The sequence below is a fragment of the Geotrypetes seraphini genome, chromosome 11 (assembly GCF_902459505.1).
Source record: "Geotrypetes seraphini chromosome 11, aGeoSer1.1, whole genome shotgun sequence".
Classification (NCBI taxonomy): Eukaryota; Metazoa; Chordata; class Amphibia; order Gymnophiona; family Dermophiidae; genus Geotrypetes; species Geotrypetes seraphini.
The window spans coordinates 18,607,080-18,626,636 of NC_047094.1; the positions used below are offsets into that span (position 1 = coordinate 18,607,080).

At 45.1% G+C, this 19,557-nt stretch overlaps 1 protein-coding gene across 7 annotated transcripts in view; it reads right to left on the reverse strand.

The window, feature by feature from the left end:
* MAFK (MAF bZIP transcription factor K) overlaps nt 1–19,557 on the reverse strand; it is a 55,717-nt gene that overhangs the window by 18,883 nt on the left and 17,277 nt on the right. For 2 of the 7 annotated variants that reach the window (XM_033914153.1, XM_033914154.1), the window contains exon 2: nt 1,173–1,306. The exons of 2 other annotated variants lie outside the window; for them this stretch is intronic. In XM_033914153.1, coding sequence (XP_033770044.1) covers nt 1,173–1,271 — 99 coding nt within the window. In that variant the 5' untranslated portion in view covers nt 1,272–1,306. Of the gene's footprint in view, nt 1–1,080; nt 1,307–1,445; nt 1,462–14,889; nt 14,907–19,557 lie in introns of those variants that run through there. 3 more of the 7 variants (XM_033914156.1, XM_033914155.1, XM_033914160.1) reach the window with 3 other exon arrangements.

A 19,557-nucleotide genomic window follows, 5' to 3' on the forward strand; every position in this document is an offset into this window, starting at 1 on the left:
TATCTTCCTTATCTCTTTACACCAGTGGTTCTTAACCTGGGTTCGACCGAACCCCAGGGGTTCGGTGAGTCAGTCTCGCGGGTTCGGCGGAGGTCAAAACACACCTCCGACTCATATAGCACTTCGGTCACGTTCAATCATCTATCAGTTATTCAGTGATTTTGATCAAGACTGATCGTGGACTCGGTTTCTTGATCTATCAATCAACAGCAGAAGTCACACTGATTTGCAGTAAATTTCATTATTATGTTATTATTATTCGAAATATAGGAGAACTTTTTTGTTTTCAAAATTGACATTATTTTTTCCCTCACTGTATACCTATGTTTTGAATTTGTAAAAATCATATTTTATTTTTCCAATAAAGAAGGGTTCGGTGAACATGCATATGAAACTGGTGGGGTTCAGTACCTCCAACAAGGTTAAGAACCACTGCTTTACACTATCCTTTCAACAGTTGCAGTTGGAAGAGATGCCCGGGACCTTGCGCCCAAGGGCTTTTTATTTTGAACTACTGAAGTTTATCGTGTAAACCCCAACAACAAAAAAAAATCTACAATCATTCATAAAGTTTTTCAGATTCTTTCCTTGATAACTGAGGCATAAAAGGTATTAATATGCAAGGCAAACACACTCACACAATTATTATCAGAGCACAAACATATTTCAGTAATTTGTGTACTTTTGCATAATTTCCTAAAACTTCCGGGTAAGTAAATAACATTTTACGCAAAATTTAAAAGCTAGCTGTTGATTTTCCACATGAAATTGTACTATTTTTTTTCCCACTAGTGCTTTTAAAAATTATGACATCTCCAAAATTGACACACCCTAATGTGTATCTTTAACAGGGCTCGGGCTCAACATTTGCTGCAAGCAGCAGGGAGGGGGGGGGGGGGAGGCATCTCTGGAGAAGAGACCTTTGTGGCCTGAGCAGCTCACACATGCAGGTCAGTCTTTAGGTCAAGCAGGAAAAACACTGACCAAGAGGTGCAAAGAACGGGAAGAAAGAAGAATTAACTCTCCCCCAGAGAGCAGGGGCAGCACCCAGGCAGATCAAACAGTCACCTCGAGACTCACTTCGGGGGAAGTGTGTGTCAAGGGAACGAAAAGCAGCGGGAGAGAGGCTGGCACGAATTGAGAACCTCGTCCAGAAAGAAAATGCCAATCACCGTTACTGGCTTCGCTGTCCTCCGCTTTTCCTGCTCCGCCTCATTCTTCCCTCGCTGACAGCTGCCTTTTTCCTTCTCTCCGTCCTCCCGCCACCACATTGCACAGGCAGAAACGTCAAGCCGCCCCTAAGCAACTGGAAGGAGAAAAACTTCCTTTAAGAAAAAGGGAAAAGGCCACAGCCCCCTCCCAAAGCACACTTACTCAGTCCCCCACCCCCGCAGAGTGCAAAACCCTGCATGCATCCCCTGTCACATAGCAATGCAGTGACTCACTGGCTGTTTACAGGCTTCCCGAGCTCCATTTCCCACAGAACCCAAAGCCACGCCCACCCAGCATATATGTGTGGGGCATGTGTGTCTGTGCACATTCCTCCAGTGTATGGCGTGTGTAGTCTCTTCACGTGTGTCCGTGGCTGTGTGTGCGTGCAGCCTCTTTCCCCTTGCACATGTGTGTCCACTCTCGTGTGCGCCGCCACGGCGGTCACGGTCTCTACGCAAACCGTTCCATGGTGTGCCTGCGTATTATTTGCTCGCCTTCATAAGGCACGTGGCACACATATGAAAAACTATATATATATATATGTTTGTACACACTAGAAAAACAAGCTCCCCTGTCTTAGCAAAGCCTCCTTATGACCCAGGAGGATGAGACTAGAGTTCCAAGAGGAAAACAAGAACTCTGAGGAGATGAGGACCTGGACAAAACAGCCTTTATTCTTCAGCCAAGGAAAACACCTCCAGTCAATGGCCCTACTGTCACAGGCACATAAATAGCAGGGACGCAGACGCAGGACAGCGAAAACTACAGAGCGAGGAATCAGGAGGAGGAAGAGACGGAATCTGCAACAAGTTTAAATGCTTTTTGGTTTGTTTGTTTTTTTTAAAAAAAAAAACCCTCTTCTTGGAATGGGAGGAAAGAGGGAAAAGAAAACCTTTTTTTTCCCCCTAACCATCAGGCTGATTTCCGTATTGCAAACCTTTAAATCTAAGCTGGCTAGCACTAACTAGGGCTACCTCATTTAGGGGTCCTCTAACTAAGGCGCGCTAGCCGATTTAGCGCGCTCTAAACGCTGATGCGTCTATAGAATAGAATGGACGCGTTTAGCGCGCACTAAATAAGCTAGCAAGCCTTAGGGCTCCTTTTACTAAGCCGCGATAGCGTTTTTTAGCGCGCGAATTGCCGCGCACGCTAAACCCACGCGACGCGGCTAGAACTAACGCCAGCTCAATGCTGGCGTTAGCGTCTAGCGCGCGGGGCGATTCAGCGTACGCTAAGACCGCTATCGCAGCTTAGTAAAAAGGAGCCCTAACTTTCTTTGGTGTTTCTGCTGCAGAGCTGTAGCCTCACTCTGCTCTGGCAAAAAGGTTTAAAGGCAAAATGAGGTCAGAATTGTAGTACAGTGGAACTTTGGTTTACGAGCATAATTCATTCCAGAAGCATGCTCGTAAACCAAATTACTCGTATATCAAAGTAAGTTTCCCCATAGAAAGTAAGGGAAACTCGCTTGATTCTTTCCTCCCCCCCCCCCGAGAACCGGCATTGCTCCCCCCTCACTCACAAAGGCCCCACCCCGCGTGATCTGCCAGGTGTCAGGTCAAAAGCGCGCCGGGACAAAGGCGCGAGCAGACAACTGAGCGCAGCGCGGAGGCGCGCACCGAATAAAAAGACTGTTTTTAGGGGCTACGACGGGGAGTGTGGGGGGTTTACTTAATACAGATCGCGGCGGCGTTGTGGGGGGTTTGGAGGGTTGTAACCCCCCACATTTTACTTAAAACTTAACATTTTCCCTGTTTTTAGGGAAAAAGTTACGTTTTCACTAAAATGTGGGGGGTTACACCCCCCCAAACCCCCCACAACGCTGCCGCGATCTGTATTAAGTAAAGTGGGGGGGCCACCCAACAAAACCCCCGTCACAGCCCCTAAAAAGTCTTTTTCTTCGGCGCACGCCTCCGTCTTGCGCTCAGTTGTCAGCGCACACCTTTGTCTTCCGCGTTACTGTCTATGAACCGATCTGCCATCCCACCCGCAATCTGGAATCCCCCCCGCTCGCATTGCCCCCCCCGCCGCGATCCGACATCCTCCCCGTACCCACCACCCACCCGAACACATCACTTACCCCCCCCCCCCCATCTGGCACCCGGCACCGGCACCAACGCACAGGACATGCCGGTGCCCAAAGATCTGTCATCCTTTTCACTGGGCCTTGAGCATCTGTGCATGCTCAAGGCCTTAGTTCCTGCTCTCTCGGAGATCTCGAGAATCTTGGAGAGAGCAGGAACTAAGGCCCAGCGAAAAGGACGACAGATCTTCGGGCACCAGCATGTCCTGTGCGTTGGTGCCGGATGTCAGATGGGGGTAAGTGATGTGTACGGGTGGGTGATGAGTACGGGGAGGATGTCGGATTGCGGCGGGGGTGGGTCACATGAGCGGGGGGGGGGGGTTTGCCAGATCGCGGGGGGAGGCGCTCGTACATCGAGGCAAGCTCGGTTTCCGAGGTGCCGATTTTGCAAATGTTTTGCTCGTTTTGCAAAACACTCGCAAACCGGTGCACTCGTAAACCAAGGTACCACTGTATTACCACTGCTTTGAGCTATGTTTTTTTGTTTTCCTGAATCTCATTTCATTGTTTTGTCTCATCTAAAAAGACTACTTTCTTGAAGTTCTATTCCTTTTTAGAATAAAAGCTATAAAAAGCTCCCAATGTGGCTAAGGCACCTGATATAAAAGGAATTAAATCAATTTTAAGAACTTCATTCCCCGAGTTGATTAGTCCAGCTGCCTTGTTATAATCGAGATCAGGGGTGTCCAATCTGCGGCCCCGTGAAGTATTTTGTGTGGCCCCGGTCGAGGGCGATGAAGTGTTTTTCTCTGTTGACCTCGGGTGTTTACCGTCTTGCCGGCTCCCTCCTCTGTCTTGCTGCAGCGTTTGCACGGCCTCAAAAACATTTTTTTCAGCCAATGCGGCCCAGGGAAGCCTAAAGGTTGGACACCCCTGATTTCCAGAGGGAGATGAAAACTGGTGGTTATGTTTCCAGCCAAAACCAAATCTGTGGCTGAAATTTGCCCGTTCGTTTCAGCTGGAACCAAAGCCAAAATCGTAACTGTGTCCCCCCATCCCCCCCAAACTACAAGTTTGTTCCCCCAAGCCAGCCCTCCCCTGGCCACCCACCACACCTGACACGTATGCCCTCTCTGGTCACTACCTTCTAAAAACTGTGGTTGTATGCCCAACCACTGTTAAACAATTTGCATTTTGTGTGGCTCATCCCAGTGCCTAAATTTTGGCAATCTCTTGATAATTTACACCCCTTGGTCTGTAACTCTTGTTTCAGATTCCTTTGAAAATAAAATAGAGTATTGCCAAGCACAACCAAACGGGTGATGCCAGCAGAGAAGGGGAGAAAGAAAATTCACACCTCCAACCCAAAACTTTCTGCCACCCTACTAAGACACTTACTCATAACTCTATCTTTCCCCTCTACATATATGTCTCAGCCTTCCAGCAGAGGAAGCGGAAATACATCATCATATGTCACACTAAGGGGTGGTGGTGGTGGGGGTTTACTTTATAAAGGCTTTTTTTTTCCCAATAGATTGGAGAAGATTATTCACATTTATACCGAAAAAAGGCGACGCCAAGGACCATAACAACTACAGAACGACTGAATTAGTTCCACACGCCAGCAAAATATTGCTGAAAATAATACAATGAAGTCTACAAACATACGTTGAGCAAGAACTGCCCAAAGTTCAGCCTAGTTTCAGAAACAAGAGATTATTGCCAATATTAGATAGATATTGGAGAAGAAAAAAATACCAAAAGCCCCTATACTTTAGCTTCATCAATTAAGGCTAAGCTTTCAACTGTGTGACTCATGATAACCTATGGAGAACTCTAGCACAAATGGGATTACCCAAACACATAACACAGCTGATAAAGAGCCTCTATGAAAATCAAGAAGCTTCAGTGAGAACTGAATATGGCGGGCAAGGATGCATCTTGTCACCTTACCTGTTCAATCTTTACGGCGAAGCCATCTTCAGAAAAGCAAATTTGGAAGAAGAGAGCGTTGGTTTCAAAGTTGGCACCCGAAATATAAACAACCTGCGCTAAGCAGAAGATGCAACGCTCATCACCAGAGGCAAAGTATTTTGAATGTTTCGATCATGTCCCCTCGCAGTCTCCTCTTTTCTGAGCCTCTTCTCCCTTGAAAAGAGGAGACTGCGAGGGGACATGATCGAAACATTCAAAATACTGAAGGGAATACACTTAGTAGAGAAAGACAGACTGTTCACCCTCTCCGAGGTAGGGAGAAGGAGAGGACACTCTCTAAAGTTGAAAGGGGATAGATTCAGTATAAACGTAAGGAAATTCTTCTTCACCCAGAGAGTGGTAGAAAACTGGAACGCTCTTCCAGAGGCTGTTATAGGGGAAAACACCCTCCAGGGTTTCAAGACAAAGTTGGACAAGTTCATGCTAAATTGGTGAGACTGGACTCATTTGGAGCACTGGTCTTGATCTAGGGGCCGCTGCGTGAGCGGACTGCTGGACAGGATGGACCACTGGTCTGACCCAGCAGCGGCAATTCTTATGTACTTATGTTCATATGCTGTATTTACTGAGAAAAGTCAAAGCTGAAAGTCATAACATAGGATAAGAACTGAATATAAACAAGACAAAAATTATGAACACAGAAAATGATGACGATTTTGAGCTTGAAGGCGATAGAGTAGAAGTTGTAAAGGATTTCAATCTCCTGGGCTCTTTCGTAAACAAAGAAACAACTAGCAGTGGAGAAATACTCAACAGAATAGCACTTGGTCGCTCTTCAATGAAGACTTTCGACAAAGCATTCAAAGGCAAGGAAATACTACTTCTACTACTATTTATCACTTATATATACTTCCCACTCCCTATTCGTAGTTTTAATGTTCGCGGTTTCGATTATCGGTGGGGGGTTTTTCCCCAGGCCCCCACCCCCCCAGAATTGCTCGTTGGGACTTGGAGGGAGGTGATCGGAGGCGATCAGAGGCGACGGGAGGACGATCGGAGGCGGAGGAAGGCGATCAGAGGCGGCGGGGAGGCGATCGTAGGGGGAGATCGAAGCATGGACCTTACCTGGTGGTCTAGCGGTGACGCGGGGCAGGGGCGATCTTCCTACACTCCTGCCCTGTGCAGAGCCGTGCTGTGAGTTCCCGTGGTCTCACGAGACAACAACAGGGAGTTCCTGTTGTAGTCTCGTGAGACCAAGGGAACTCAGCAGCACGGCTCTGCACGGGGCAGGAGTGTAGGAAGATCGCTCCTGCCCCACGTCACTGCTAGACCACCAGGTAAGGTCCGGGGGTGGGTAAGAGCCAGCCAAAAGTTATTCGCGATTTTTCCCTATTCACGGGCCGGCTCTGCCCCTAACCCCCGCGAATAGGGAGGGAGAAGTGTAGTGCTGAAAGGCATACAGTGGTGTACATTTTGACATTTAATAGATGGTCCCTGTTCAGAAGAGCTTACAATCTAACTTGGACAGACAGACAAGACATACAGGGTTAAAGATACGGAACCCAAGGTGAGAGGAGTTAGGAGTTGAAGGCAGTCTCGAAGAGGTGGGCTTTTAACTGGGCCTTGAAAGGAAATAACACTCCAAACAAAGAACAGATTTGTCCACGCACTCATTTTCTCACTGGTCAATTACAGATGCAAAAGCTGGACACTACAGAAACAAGACCAAAAGAAGATTGACTCATTTGAGCTTTGGTGCTGGAGAAGGGTTTTATAAATGTCGTGGACTGCCAACCGATTCTGGAAGAGATCAAACCGGTTACTTTATTCAAAGCCCAAATGATGAAGTTACGACTGTCTTATTTTGGTCACACCATCAGAAGAGAAAGATCATTGGAGAAGGACATCATGTTTGGGAAGCTCGAAGGAACCAGGCCAAGAGGGTGACCCGCAACCAGATGCTGGCTGGACACGTTGAAAACAACCAAGGGGATGACACCTTACCAGACTAGCACAAAACTGATTTCTTTTTAGATCTGTAATTCATCAAGTCGCTAGGACTTGAACACGAGTCAATGGCACCTAACTATGCCAATGTATATGCATAAAATACCTCTTATAAAATTATCCCACATATACCAATATAAGTGATCACAAGAATCCACATATTTGTCTGGAACTTAAGTGTAGGCACATTTGAGGGACAGATTCTGGATAGAGAATAAAGTTCCAATTTGTGTGCGTAATTGGACCTTAATTTGTTTTGATTGGTTAACCCTACCATTCTATTACAACAGACTGTGTTCTGATTGGTGGAGGCAAAATAGAAGCTGCCGAGGCACCATAATGAGCACAGAGGAAAGGGAAAACCACGCCACAGTTTTTATTTATGTATTTATATACCGTTATCAAGGTTATTCACAAAACCTAGTGCTTCGAGGGGAACACCTGCCAGTCACGGGAAAGCTGGACAGGCTAGTTTACCCATGAGTATGGCATTAAAATCACTGCTGTTTGTTTTGAATAACACTGAACTTGTTTTGAGATATTGAGAAATTTGTCATCCTACAGACTCGCTCAGCAAATGTGGAAGTCTGATATGCCCCGAGGAAGCGGTTGTATAATCATGAAACACTAGCTTCTAAATATATGGACTAAAGTTCAGCTGTAGTGACTTTTTTTTCTTCTTCAAAAAGTACTCCATCTTTTTGTTGTTGCTTAGATCAGTGTTTTTCAACCTTTTTAAAAGAATTATTCTGTGGACCGGCGGTGGAAGAACACGGGGCTAAGTCGTGGGCCAGACCCCGCCTATCTCTACCCAATCTCCACCTCAGACCCCGCCCCCATAATAGTACTAATTGCACCTTGCACGTTCCGTGCCTCATCTGGAAGCCTTCCCTCTGACGTTGCAACGTCAGAGAGAAGGCTTCCGGTTCAGGCACAGAATGCCCGTAGGAGCCACTGCCTGTGGCTTTGTGCACTGAATCAGTTAGGAAGAGGGAGCTGGCTTGAAAATAACGCCGCATCGATCGCACCGTGGACCGGCAGTTGAAGAACACTGTTTTGGGCCTGATGCATGTGCTGGCCCTGTGGACCGGCAGAAAATTTCTGTGGACAACCATCACCGAGTTTTATATTTTTTCCATTTTTTTTTTTTTTTTTTTTTTTTTTTAAACAACCATTATTACCCACCTTTTGTTTTTTCCCTTTTATGTTTTTTCCTCTCATCTATCAAAAATTGTAACTACTCCCCCACTTAACCACACATGTCTTGTATGTTTTACCCACACATTAATTTAAAATTAGGTTTACAATCAGTTTGTAAAGTGTGTTATATTTTAACTAACAACAAATTTGTTTTTATGTCACTATTAATATTGTACTTGTTTCATTTATTAATACATGTTATTTCATTGTACATCGCCTAGCAATTTATATAGGCGATTCATCAAGAATAAATAAACTTGAAACTTGAACACTGGCTTAGATGCTCACCATTCAGATGAAAGTTTTTTATGCCGATGATATGGTTAGTGGTTGGTACAGCATGTTTATGGTCCCCTGTAACCTGAGGCTTTTTCTGTCGTCTAGGGCAAGGGGTAGGCAATTCTGGTCCTCGAGAGCCACAGGCAGGTCAGGTTTCCAGGATATCCGCAATCAATCCATCTCATACATATTCATTGTGGTTGGCAGGTCAGGTTTCCAGGATATCCGCAATAAATATGCACGAGATAAGATTTGCATCTCAAGGAGGCAGTGCATGCAAATCCATCTCATACATATTCATTGTGGTTGGCAGGTCAGGTTTCCAGGATATCCGCAATAAATATGCACGAGATAAGATTTGCATCTCAAGGAGGCAGTGCATGCAAATCCATCTCATACATATTCATTGTGGTTGGCAGGTCAGGTTTCCAGGATATCCGCAATAAATATGCACGAGATAAGATTTGCATCTCAAGGAGGCAATGCATGCAAATCCATCTCATACATATTCATTGTGGTTGGCAGGTCAGGTTTCCAGGATATCCGCAATAAATATGCACGAGATAAGATTTGCATTTCAAGGAGGCAGTGCATGCAAATCCATCTCATACATATTCATTGTGGATATCCTGAAAACCTGACCTGCCTGTGGCTCTCGGGGACTGGAATTGCCTACCCTAATCTAGGGTAGTAGCTCAGCTTCTTTGCCTTTTTGTGTTTAAGAGGAGAGTACACTTCTCTCTCCGTTATCGCGGTGGATGCGGGCGGAACATAGCCACGAATATGGAAACAGCCAGAGTTTTTACTATTGAAACTGCGAATAACTTTTCAATAGTTATTCCTGGTTTTTGGAAAACAGCCACTATGTATTACTATTGTTAGGGCTTTTTAGCAGGCAAGCAGCGATTCCCAAAGCTGTTAGGGCTTTTAGCAGGTGATTTCCAAAGATCCCCAGCGATTTTCAGGGTAATAGCGATTTTCTCCATGCATGCTGGGAAGCAGCGTTTCTTTCTATGGATGCTGGTGTTTTTTTCTGTGCACAGTGGGAAGAAGCGATTTTCTGAGTGAATGTTGGTAAGCGCTAAACTTTTTTTTTTATCAGTACAATAAAAGAAAAAGAACTTTAATGTAATTTGGGGGACGGAGTCAGCATGCAAAAAATCGCAAATAAGCAAAACCGCGAGTGCTGAAGCCACGAATACGGAGGGAGAAGTGTACAGTGTTCCCCCCGGTCATTTGTGGTCGGCGGTTCGCGGTCCCACTCATTTGCAGTATTTTCTGACTGCGAAACGCCGACAAGGAGAGGGCAGCCGGAGGGCCGCGAGTGCAGGAAATCACTCGCGGTACGCTCCGACCGCCTCTTCCTGCACTAAGTTGGGCCTTATCCAATCAAGAACTGCTTTGACACGCAGCTCCTGATTGGATAAGGTTCGACTTAGTGCAGGAAGAGGCGGTCGGAGCATACCGCAAATGATTTCCTGCACTTGCGGGGCTCCGGCTGCTCTCCCGCTGCCCTCTTCAGTCCCCCCCCCCCCCATGAAAAACCGTATTCGCGGTTTTTCAAGATTCGCGGGGGGTTCCTGGAACGGAACCCCAACGAATATCGGGGAAGTACTGTAGTAGTTTTGTGGATTCTTATTGTTTTCTCTATGCCTCGTTTGTTTTTGGTTTTTGTAATTTATAAGATATACAATTTAGCAGCAATTTTGGCTGCTTTGTGGGGCAATTGTATAGAGTCATGTAAATAACTACCGGGCTCACAATCTTGGTGGCGGAGTAGCCTAATGGTCAGTGCAGTAAACTGAGAACCAGAGAAATTGGGTTCCATTCCCACTGCTGCACCTTGTGACCCTGGGCTAGACACTTAAGGGCAAATCCTCTAAGAAGCGCCCAAAAGGTAGGCGCCTACTTAGGCACTGTTCAGCGCGATTCAAGTAAAATTGAGCGCTGTTTAGTGAATCGCGCTGTGCGGTACCTATTTTGGAGGCGCCCAATAAATAGGCCAGCTCTAGGCGCAACTAAATGTTAGGCACGCTTAAGCGCAGCGATCCTGTAAGAAACATAGAAACAGAGTTTGACGGCAGAAAAGGGCCGGCGGCCCAACAAGTCTGCCCACACAATAACCCTCCCTCCCACAAGTCTACTCAAGACAAACCCCCCCCCACCTAAAGTATCCATCTTTTAAGCAAAACTCTGTGGTACCCCCCCCCCCCCACCTGTTGGTCCCATCGACGCTTGAAGTCAAGCACACTACTGGCCTCGACCACCTGGCGAGGAAGACTATTCCGTCGATCGATCACCCGTTCGGTGAAGAAGTATTTCCTGGTGTCGCCATGGAATCTTCCCCCCCCTTAAGTTTTAACGGATGCCCTCGTGTCGATGTGGGACCCTTCAGAAAAAAGATTTCTTCCTCCACTTCAATGCGACCCGCGCCTAACACATAGCCACGCCCACGCCTAACGTGCGCCTATTTTTTTTTTGAAGGCTGCCTAAATTTTTAGAGGCGCCTTGTTACAGAATCGCGCTTTCTTAATAGGCGCCTATGTTTCAATCAGTGCTGATTAAAAAGCTTAATCGAGCTTGTTATTCAATTTCGATAGGCGCCTATCTAGTTGGGTGCCTCCGAAATAGGTTTCTAACTTTAGGCACTGGTTACAGAATTTGGGCCTTAACCTCCCATTGGCAAAGGTACAAAAACTTGAATTGTGAGCCCAGCAGGGACAGAGAAAGTATCTCTATGTAAGAAATGTAAACTGCTTTGGTTAGATCACTGAAAGATGGAGTATCAAGTCCATGATCCTTTACCCTTACATATCTCTATAAAGTAGGCTCGACATAGGTGCTTGCCTGGCCACCCGACCTGGACAGCCTGTTATACAATTACTTCCATACATCTTCCAGCTCGTTAAAGGTACTTAAGAGCTTTATTTTGGCTATTAATGGCTAGAATCTGGAAAACAGTACAAGCTTTACAAGAAGGACTAACTTGGATGGCCATCACAAATCCACAAACTGCATGAATACGACCTCTTCCGGTGTATCCATAGACTGGCAAACAGTGACACGTCAAAACCGTGCGGGACAAATAGTGTAACTTCTTGAGCTTAAAATGAACTTTATTCATTGTGTCTAAATGCACCCGAAATAGCATGAGTGTGGCAGAAATGTGTGTAATCTAGCAATGTGCACTGGAGCGGGAGAAGCAAGCATCCTGATGTAGCCAGACGGCGAAACGCCGATCGACGTCGATGCAGTGCACTCCCGTAAGATAAGTGACCTAATATTGGCTTAAGAAATAATTTGATAAGACACATATCACTTGCATTGCACAAGGCTATCCCCCCAAAAAAGGGGGAAGGGAGAGGTTTATGCCAATTACGTATAGTCTTGACTCCGAGTTTTACACTGCCAAGATTTCTTCCCAAATTTGGGAGGGCAGTGGAGGGGCTCCGAGGCTTTTTCCTTCTTTTTTTAATGATAGCCTTGTGCGTATTGCCTAGGTAGGGCTAGGAGTTGCACGCCACCACCACACTGTTTAAGCCATTATTATTAATGGACAGAAGTTTATCCCCCCCCCTTTTACTAAACCACGATATTAACACAGGGAGCCATGCTGAATGTTCCACGCTGCTCCCAATGCTCATAGAAACTCTATGAGCGCCGGGAGCAGCGCGAAGTATTCAGTGCCGCTCCCAGCGTTAATAACCGCTATCGCGGTTTAGTAAAAAAAAGGGGGGCTAGATAACAATAATAATAACAACTTTATTCTTTTATACCGCCATAACCAAAAGTTCTAGGCGGTTTACACTAAAAAGAAATACAATAATACAGTAAAAAATACAAATATTTGTAAAATAGAATTTCAATAATAAAACTCTCATTAAGTAATAAGTCTGAAGTGGTCTTAATTAACTTCCAAAAACAGCAATAGGATAACATCACTTGCTGAATACATTTACCTAACCAAGATTGTTGCCTACTAGCTTGAAATGCCAGGGTCCTATCTAAGGTCTTATATCTCCTCCCATCAATTTTTGGATAAGCAAATACATAGTAACATAGTAGTTGACGGCAGATAAAGACCCAAATGGTCCATCCAGTCTGCCCAACAAATTTTTTTTTCTTAGCTATTTCTGGGCAGGAATCCAAAGCTCTATCCAGTCCTGTGCATGGGTTCCAACTGCCAAAATATCCTTCAAAACCTACTCCAGCCCATCTAAATCCTCCCAGTCACTGAAGCCCTCCCCAGCCCATCCCCCACCAAACGGCCATATACAGACACAGACCGTGCAAGTCTGTCCAGTACTGGCCTTAGTTCAATTTTTAATATTATTTTCTGATTCTAGATCCTCTGTGTTCATCCCACGCTTCTTTGAACTCAGTCACCGTTTTCCTCTTCACCACCTCTCTCTCTTTCTTTCTTTGTCTTTCTCTCTCTCTGTCTTTATCTTTCTCTCTCTCTCTTTCTCTCTCTCATAGTAACATAGTAGATGACGGCAGATAAAGACCCGAATGGTCCATCCAGTCTGCCCAACCTGATTCAATTTAAATTTTTTAATTTTTTCTTCTTAGCTATTTCTGGGCAAGAATCCAAAGCTTTACCCTATACTGTGTTTGGGTTCCAACTGCCGAAATCTCTGTTAAGACTTACTCCAGCCCATCTACACCCTCTCAGCCATTGAATCCCTCCCCAGCCCATCCTCCACCAAACGGCCATATACAGACAAGTCTGTGCAAGTCTGTCCAGTACTGGCCTTAGTTCAATTTTTAATATTATTTTCTGATTCTAGATCCTCTGTGTTCATCCCACGCTTCTTTGAACTCAGTCACCGTTTTCCTCTCCACCACCTCTCTCTCTTTCTTTGTCTTTCTCTCTCTCATAGTAGATGATGGCAGATAAAGACCTGAATGGTCCATCCAGTCTGCCCAACCTGATTCAATTTAAATTTTTTCAATTTTTCTTTTTAGCTCTTTCTGGGCAAGAATCCAAAGCTCTACCCGGTACTGTGCTTGGGTTCCTACTGTCGAAATCTCCGTTAAAACCTACTCCAGCCCATCTGCCGATGGAAGCACGCGTAAGGTTTAAATTCGCCTGCCTCTGCTTCAAAGTACTATATGGACTAGCACCCAAATACATAACGGACCTTTTCTCCTTTTCCACCAACAAACGCAAGAGAAACACACACTCAAAATTCATTTCCCCTCCAGTTAGAGGTTGCAAACTGAAAAAACACCACGAACACCTTCTCTCTCACCAAGCAGCCTTATGGGGTAAAGACCTAGATCAACTGCTTTCGCCCACTACTTAAGGGGAATTCAGGAAGCGCCTAAAAACATACCTGTTCCTTAAATACCTAAATAACTGACCCGCTCTCCTCTCTCTCTCTCCTCAATAACGGTCCTCCCGACCTCCTACCCTTATCCTCTCTCCCCTCATAAGCCCGCATATAATTTCACGGTACTGTGATACCTACAAACTGTTATCTTTATCATATCGTAATTTTTCGCTGTATTTTTTGAAATGTGCGGCCTATTCCAAACAGGTCCTCTCAGACATCACATACCAAACTGTATATCTTATACTTGCTCAGCAAATTGTATTTCTATAATTTTTCTTTCTTAAAGTCTCTGCACTCTGTATTTCCTCTGACTATCTGCATATTGTAATTCGCTGAATGTCCAGCTCTCTTGATTGTAAACCACCTAGAAGTCGCAAGATTGAGGCGATATAGAAGAATAAAGTTATTATTATTATTATACCCTCCCAGCCATTGAAGCCCTCCCCAGCCCATCCTCCACCAAACGGCCATATACAGACACAGAACGTGCAAGTCTGTCCAGTACTGGCCTTAGTTCAATTTTTTATATTATTTTCCGATTCTAGATCCTCAGTGTTCATCCCACGCTTCTTTGAGAAGTTTTTAGTTTCTCTTGATGGTCTATGCAACACAAAGGCCTCTTTTTACTAAGCTGTTTTAGCCCGCGCTGCAGATTAACGCGCGTTTACCCCGCGCTACACGCCAAAAACTAACGCCAGCTCAACGGTGGCAATTTAGCGCTCGCTAAAACCGCTAGCGCAGCTTAGCAAAAGGAGCCCAAAATGTTACACATGTTCAGTACTGGCTTTGCAGTAAAGCTGATTGATGACGTGACAAGCACGAGAATGCCAGATCTACGGATGCGAAACCTTTAATATAAGTATCAGACAGCGAAAGGGGGAAATGGTGAAAACATACCTCAGCTCTGAATCACTCTCTTCCATATGACCCACACAGCACTTCCTACTCTCATACAGCAGGACACAAGGAGCGAAATCTCCAAGTCATTCGCAAAGCCTAATGCTTCAGCGAGAGCACCTGCCAGTCACGGGAAAGCTGGACAGACTAGTTTTACCCATGACAGAAAAAGGAAGCCACGAACAGGCAGATCAAACAGAGCGTGTGTGGTAAAGATAGCCCATCTGAAGCAACATTAGAGAGAGTAAAAAAAAAAACCCTGAAAAATGGAGAGAGAGAGAGAAAAAAAAAAAAGCTTTGAATGAGTCACTGTTTACAGCTCTGGGAAGCAAGTGCTGGCACAACCCTCCCAGCTGGCCAGTCCTGAAACTGTTTCCTTTATGCATTAGGGACAGAACTGACACCGAAGGAGAAAGATCCTGGAAACTCTACAATAAATCTGTGAGAAGTCTTTTGTAAGCCAAGGTCTCTCGTTAGGGAGGAACGCTAGACATCTCCAGAGAACTTGTTTTGGTTCTGCTGGATGAGAATGAGGAAAGGAGGTGAACAGTGGCCAAAAAGGAGTGTTGAAATAAGAGTTAACGCTACTTGGACTCCTTCCTTCAAAATACGGAATGGTCTACCTGAAAAAGGGGGGGGGGGGTAGGGGAGGCTCCAGGACCTGATAGCTTCAGAGGGAAAAACACTGCTAAAAGTAGGGGTGGGCAAAATTTTATTTCAACTCTTCTGCTCACAAATGACCTTTTGCTGTGCAGGGGTAAAATTGTGGAAATCACTTGTGGGGCAGATAATGAAATGTGGTAATAAACGGTACATTGAGGAAACTACTTAAAACACAATTGTTTGTAAAAGCCTTTTTTTAGGCATTGATTTTTCCCGATTGCTGATTTTCTGAGGATCCGTTTATTTGTCTTTTATTTTGGTTTAAAACTTATGGAAGATTTTGTAAACCGTTTAGGCTTTAGACACACTCAAACCATTTGAAGGGCCACATTTTGGATTTGTAGATACTTGGAGGGCCGCAAAAAACATAGTTAGGGCTTCTTTTACTAAGGCGTGCTAGCCGATTTAGTGAGCGCTAAATGCTAACGCGTCCATTAGATTCTAGATTAGATCTAGATTAGATGCTGTTCTCCTCGCGCCCGTGGAATTTACTCCTTCCGGGGAGGGGGAGAGAGAAATAAAGTGAGGGAACAATGGTGGCTTGAAAGGGACAATCCTAGTCCAAACAGGAAACCCGCCAGTGACGTGTCATTAGTTAGGGGGGTGAGGCGAGCTTCGCCACACAGTGGCATGCTTGGACCGAGATAGCCATAAACCGAGGGCCGCAAAATAGTACCCGGCGGGCCGCATGCGACCCATGGGCCGTGAGTTTGAGACCACTGCTTTACACGGTATAGAAATTTTTTAAATCAATAAATAAAGAATTACATTAACCATTTCTAATTACGTCTGCTGTTTAAAACCCAGAATGCATACAGGTCAGAGACCCTCCAGAAGATCACTGTCTTAAAGCAGTAGCCACACATCAATGTATTAAACCTATTTTAAAAATTCAAATCTCATTAAGATCCGTTTTGAAACTTTTTCATTTTTTAAGGTATTACTATTTAAATGTGCCCCCTTGTTCTTGTACGGCCCGCCTGATCATTCCACTATAGGTCTTAGCAAACTTGGACAATGGGGTCAGTTTGCAAAGAAATTTACTTAAGTAGAAATTTTATGCACTTCGCTTTCATTATTGTGCATGTGTTGAAATTTTTGTGATTATTTTTATGTATGTAACAAAACTAAAAAGCAGCAATTCCACAACCAAATATCAAATACACAAAGAAAGTGGAATGAAACAAAAATTAACTTTGTCAATTCAATTGCACTGATAGATCATAAATGGAAGAAGGCAAAACCTCAGACTGTATTGCTACGTCTCATAACAGCCAAAGGCTATTATTATGGTTTCAATCATTGGTCCGCCTCCATCCTTTTCATGTGAATGCAATAATTCAGGTGTCAGGTCAAAAGCGCGCTGGGACAAAGGTGCGCGCAGACAATTGAGCACAGTGCGGAGGCGCGCGCCAAAGAAAATTACTGTTTTTAGGGGCTCCGACGGGGGGAGGAACCCCCCCACTTTACTTAATACAGATTGCGCCGTGTTGTGGGGGCGTTGTGGGGGGTTTGGGGGGTTGTAACCCCCCACATTTTACTGAAAACTTCACTTTTTCCCTGTTTTTAGGGAAAAAGTTAAGTTTACAGTAAAATGTGGGGGGTTACAACCCCCCAAAGCCCCCACAACGCCGCCGCAATCTGTATTAAGTAAAGTGGGGGGGCTCCCCAACAAAAACCCCCGTCGGAGACCCTAAAAACAGTAATTTTCTTCGGCGCACGCCTCCGTCTTGCGCTCAGTTGTCGGCGCGCGCCTTTGTCTGCCGCAATTATGTCTATGATCCAATAATTCATGAAGTGCTATAATTGATATTTATAAAAAAAATTTCAATAGATTTTATAATTTTGTATAAATAAAGTTATTGTGTTTGTCAAAGTTAATAATAAAGTTGTATGAGGTCATATAAAAAGTTCTGTGCAAAATGGCAATTCTGTGCAAAAATAGCAGTTTTAGATAAAGATTTCAAAGTTTATCATTGAAACTGACTCTGTAATATCAAAAAATTCATAAAAACCACTTATCTTAGTGCAGGGGTCTCAAATCCCTCCTTGAGGGCCGCAATCCAGTCGGGTTTTCAGGATTTCCCCAATGAATATGCACTGAAAGAAGTGCATGCACATAGATCTCATGCATATTCATTGGGGAAATCCTGAAAACCCGACTGGATTGCGGCCCTCAAGGAGGGACTTTGAGATCCCTGTCTTAGTGGCACAATAACTCAGTCATTTGTTTGTGTATGTGCCATGTTGTAACCCGCCTTGGGAAAGGCGGGATATAAATAAAGATAAAAAGATTAAATTTTCCAGGGCAAAGAACTATCTTCCCCCTAAGCAGCTCTATTGTTCAAGCTGTAATGCTTTGATTAAACGGAGAGAAGCCTGGGGCATGTATAAGGTGTGTGCAAGGAATTCATTTTGAAATACTAACTGTACTTTTCTACACCTACTGGAAAAAAGAGGAAAAAGCCCTTCAACATAAAAGCTAGTTTGTATATATATATATATATATATATCTGAGGCTTGTCCTAATGTGGGAGCAGCTGAGGACTGACCTTGCGAAAGAACATTCCTAAAGAATTTCAAATATCTCTGCACTAAACAGAGGGCAATGCCACCAAACTGCTATTCTAAGCAGAGCTGTGAGGTGCTGAAATCCGGTGCTGGAGCCGTGAAGTTACCCAATTTCAAGAAGAAAATTTGGGTCAAACCTGAGTTTCAGGCAACCATCTCCTGATGCATTATGAGATCTGCAGCGCTGATTTCAAGGGGGTGGAGTCAGGGACTACAAATCCCACATTGCTTTAGAATGTAAATTCAAAACCAGGACTGGTCAAAAAGCCTTCCCGGAATTGGGTAACTAGGCAACTTGGCAGCTCTGCTTTTGTTAAGCCATGTATCAGCCTCCAGCCTGCACAGCTCATTAGTCTTCTTGCACACCCTTCTTCTCCTCTTTCCTGCCCTTTTCTCCCTCTCCATTTATTAACCCAGTCCCATACAGAATTCTTCCCACCCTGGAAAAGGGTTGGGTTACATTTTTTCTCCGCCTGTTCACCTTTCTGCAGTGTCATTGGCAGGGAGCAGCGTCCATTAAATACAGGAAGCGAGTTGCTTTGGAGAACAGCATTGAAGCTTCTGAGAAAGAGGAAGGAGAAGAAGCTAAGACCTCAAGAGAGATCCAACCAGCTCCTCCAATACAAAAGCAGTAAGGTAAATGAACCAGTTGCTTAAAAAGCTTGCAACTGTTGTGAGCAGTAGAGAGTTGCACGGGGACAGAAATCCCACCCATCCCCGCCAGGATCCTCTCCGTCCCCACCCGTTCTCGTCAGGATCCTCTCCGTCCCCGCCAGGATCCTCTCCGTCCCCACCCGTCCTCGTCACGATCCTCTCCGTCCCAGCCAGGATCCTCTCTGTCTCCACCCATCCCTGCAAGGAATTACCTCCATCCCTGCCCATCCCCATAAAAAGCAGCAATTACTTCTGACAGGATCATGAATTCCACAGTTTCTTTTGTGTTTGCGCTGCTGTTTTCCTTGTGGAATCTCTTTAGTGGAACCCTTTTTTTGTTTTCTGTTCATGTAATTAACTTATAAATCCCCTCTTTTACTAAGGCTGATGTGTCCATTATATTATATGGACGAACTCTGCTTCCAAAGCCTTCCATCCCCGTGGGAGTCCCTTTGGCTAGATGGGGGTCCCCGTGGGAGTCCCGTGGGCCAGAGGAGGGTCCCCGTGGGAGTCCCGTGGGTTAGGGGGGATTCCCTTGGGACCCCTGCGGGACCCGCGGGATTCCCGCGATCCCCGTTCCCGTGCAGACCTCTAGTGAGCAGTTCTGGGCCACCCCATTAACAAGCAAACATAACACACGAGAGAATCCAAGGAGTTCAACTAGGATGAGAAAGTATATGGAAAGGCTTCAACTGGGCTCCACAGCTTGGAGAAAAAGATACCAGAGGCAGAGCTGAAAAGGGGATCCAATCTTTAATGGATAGATTTTTAAGACACGCC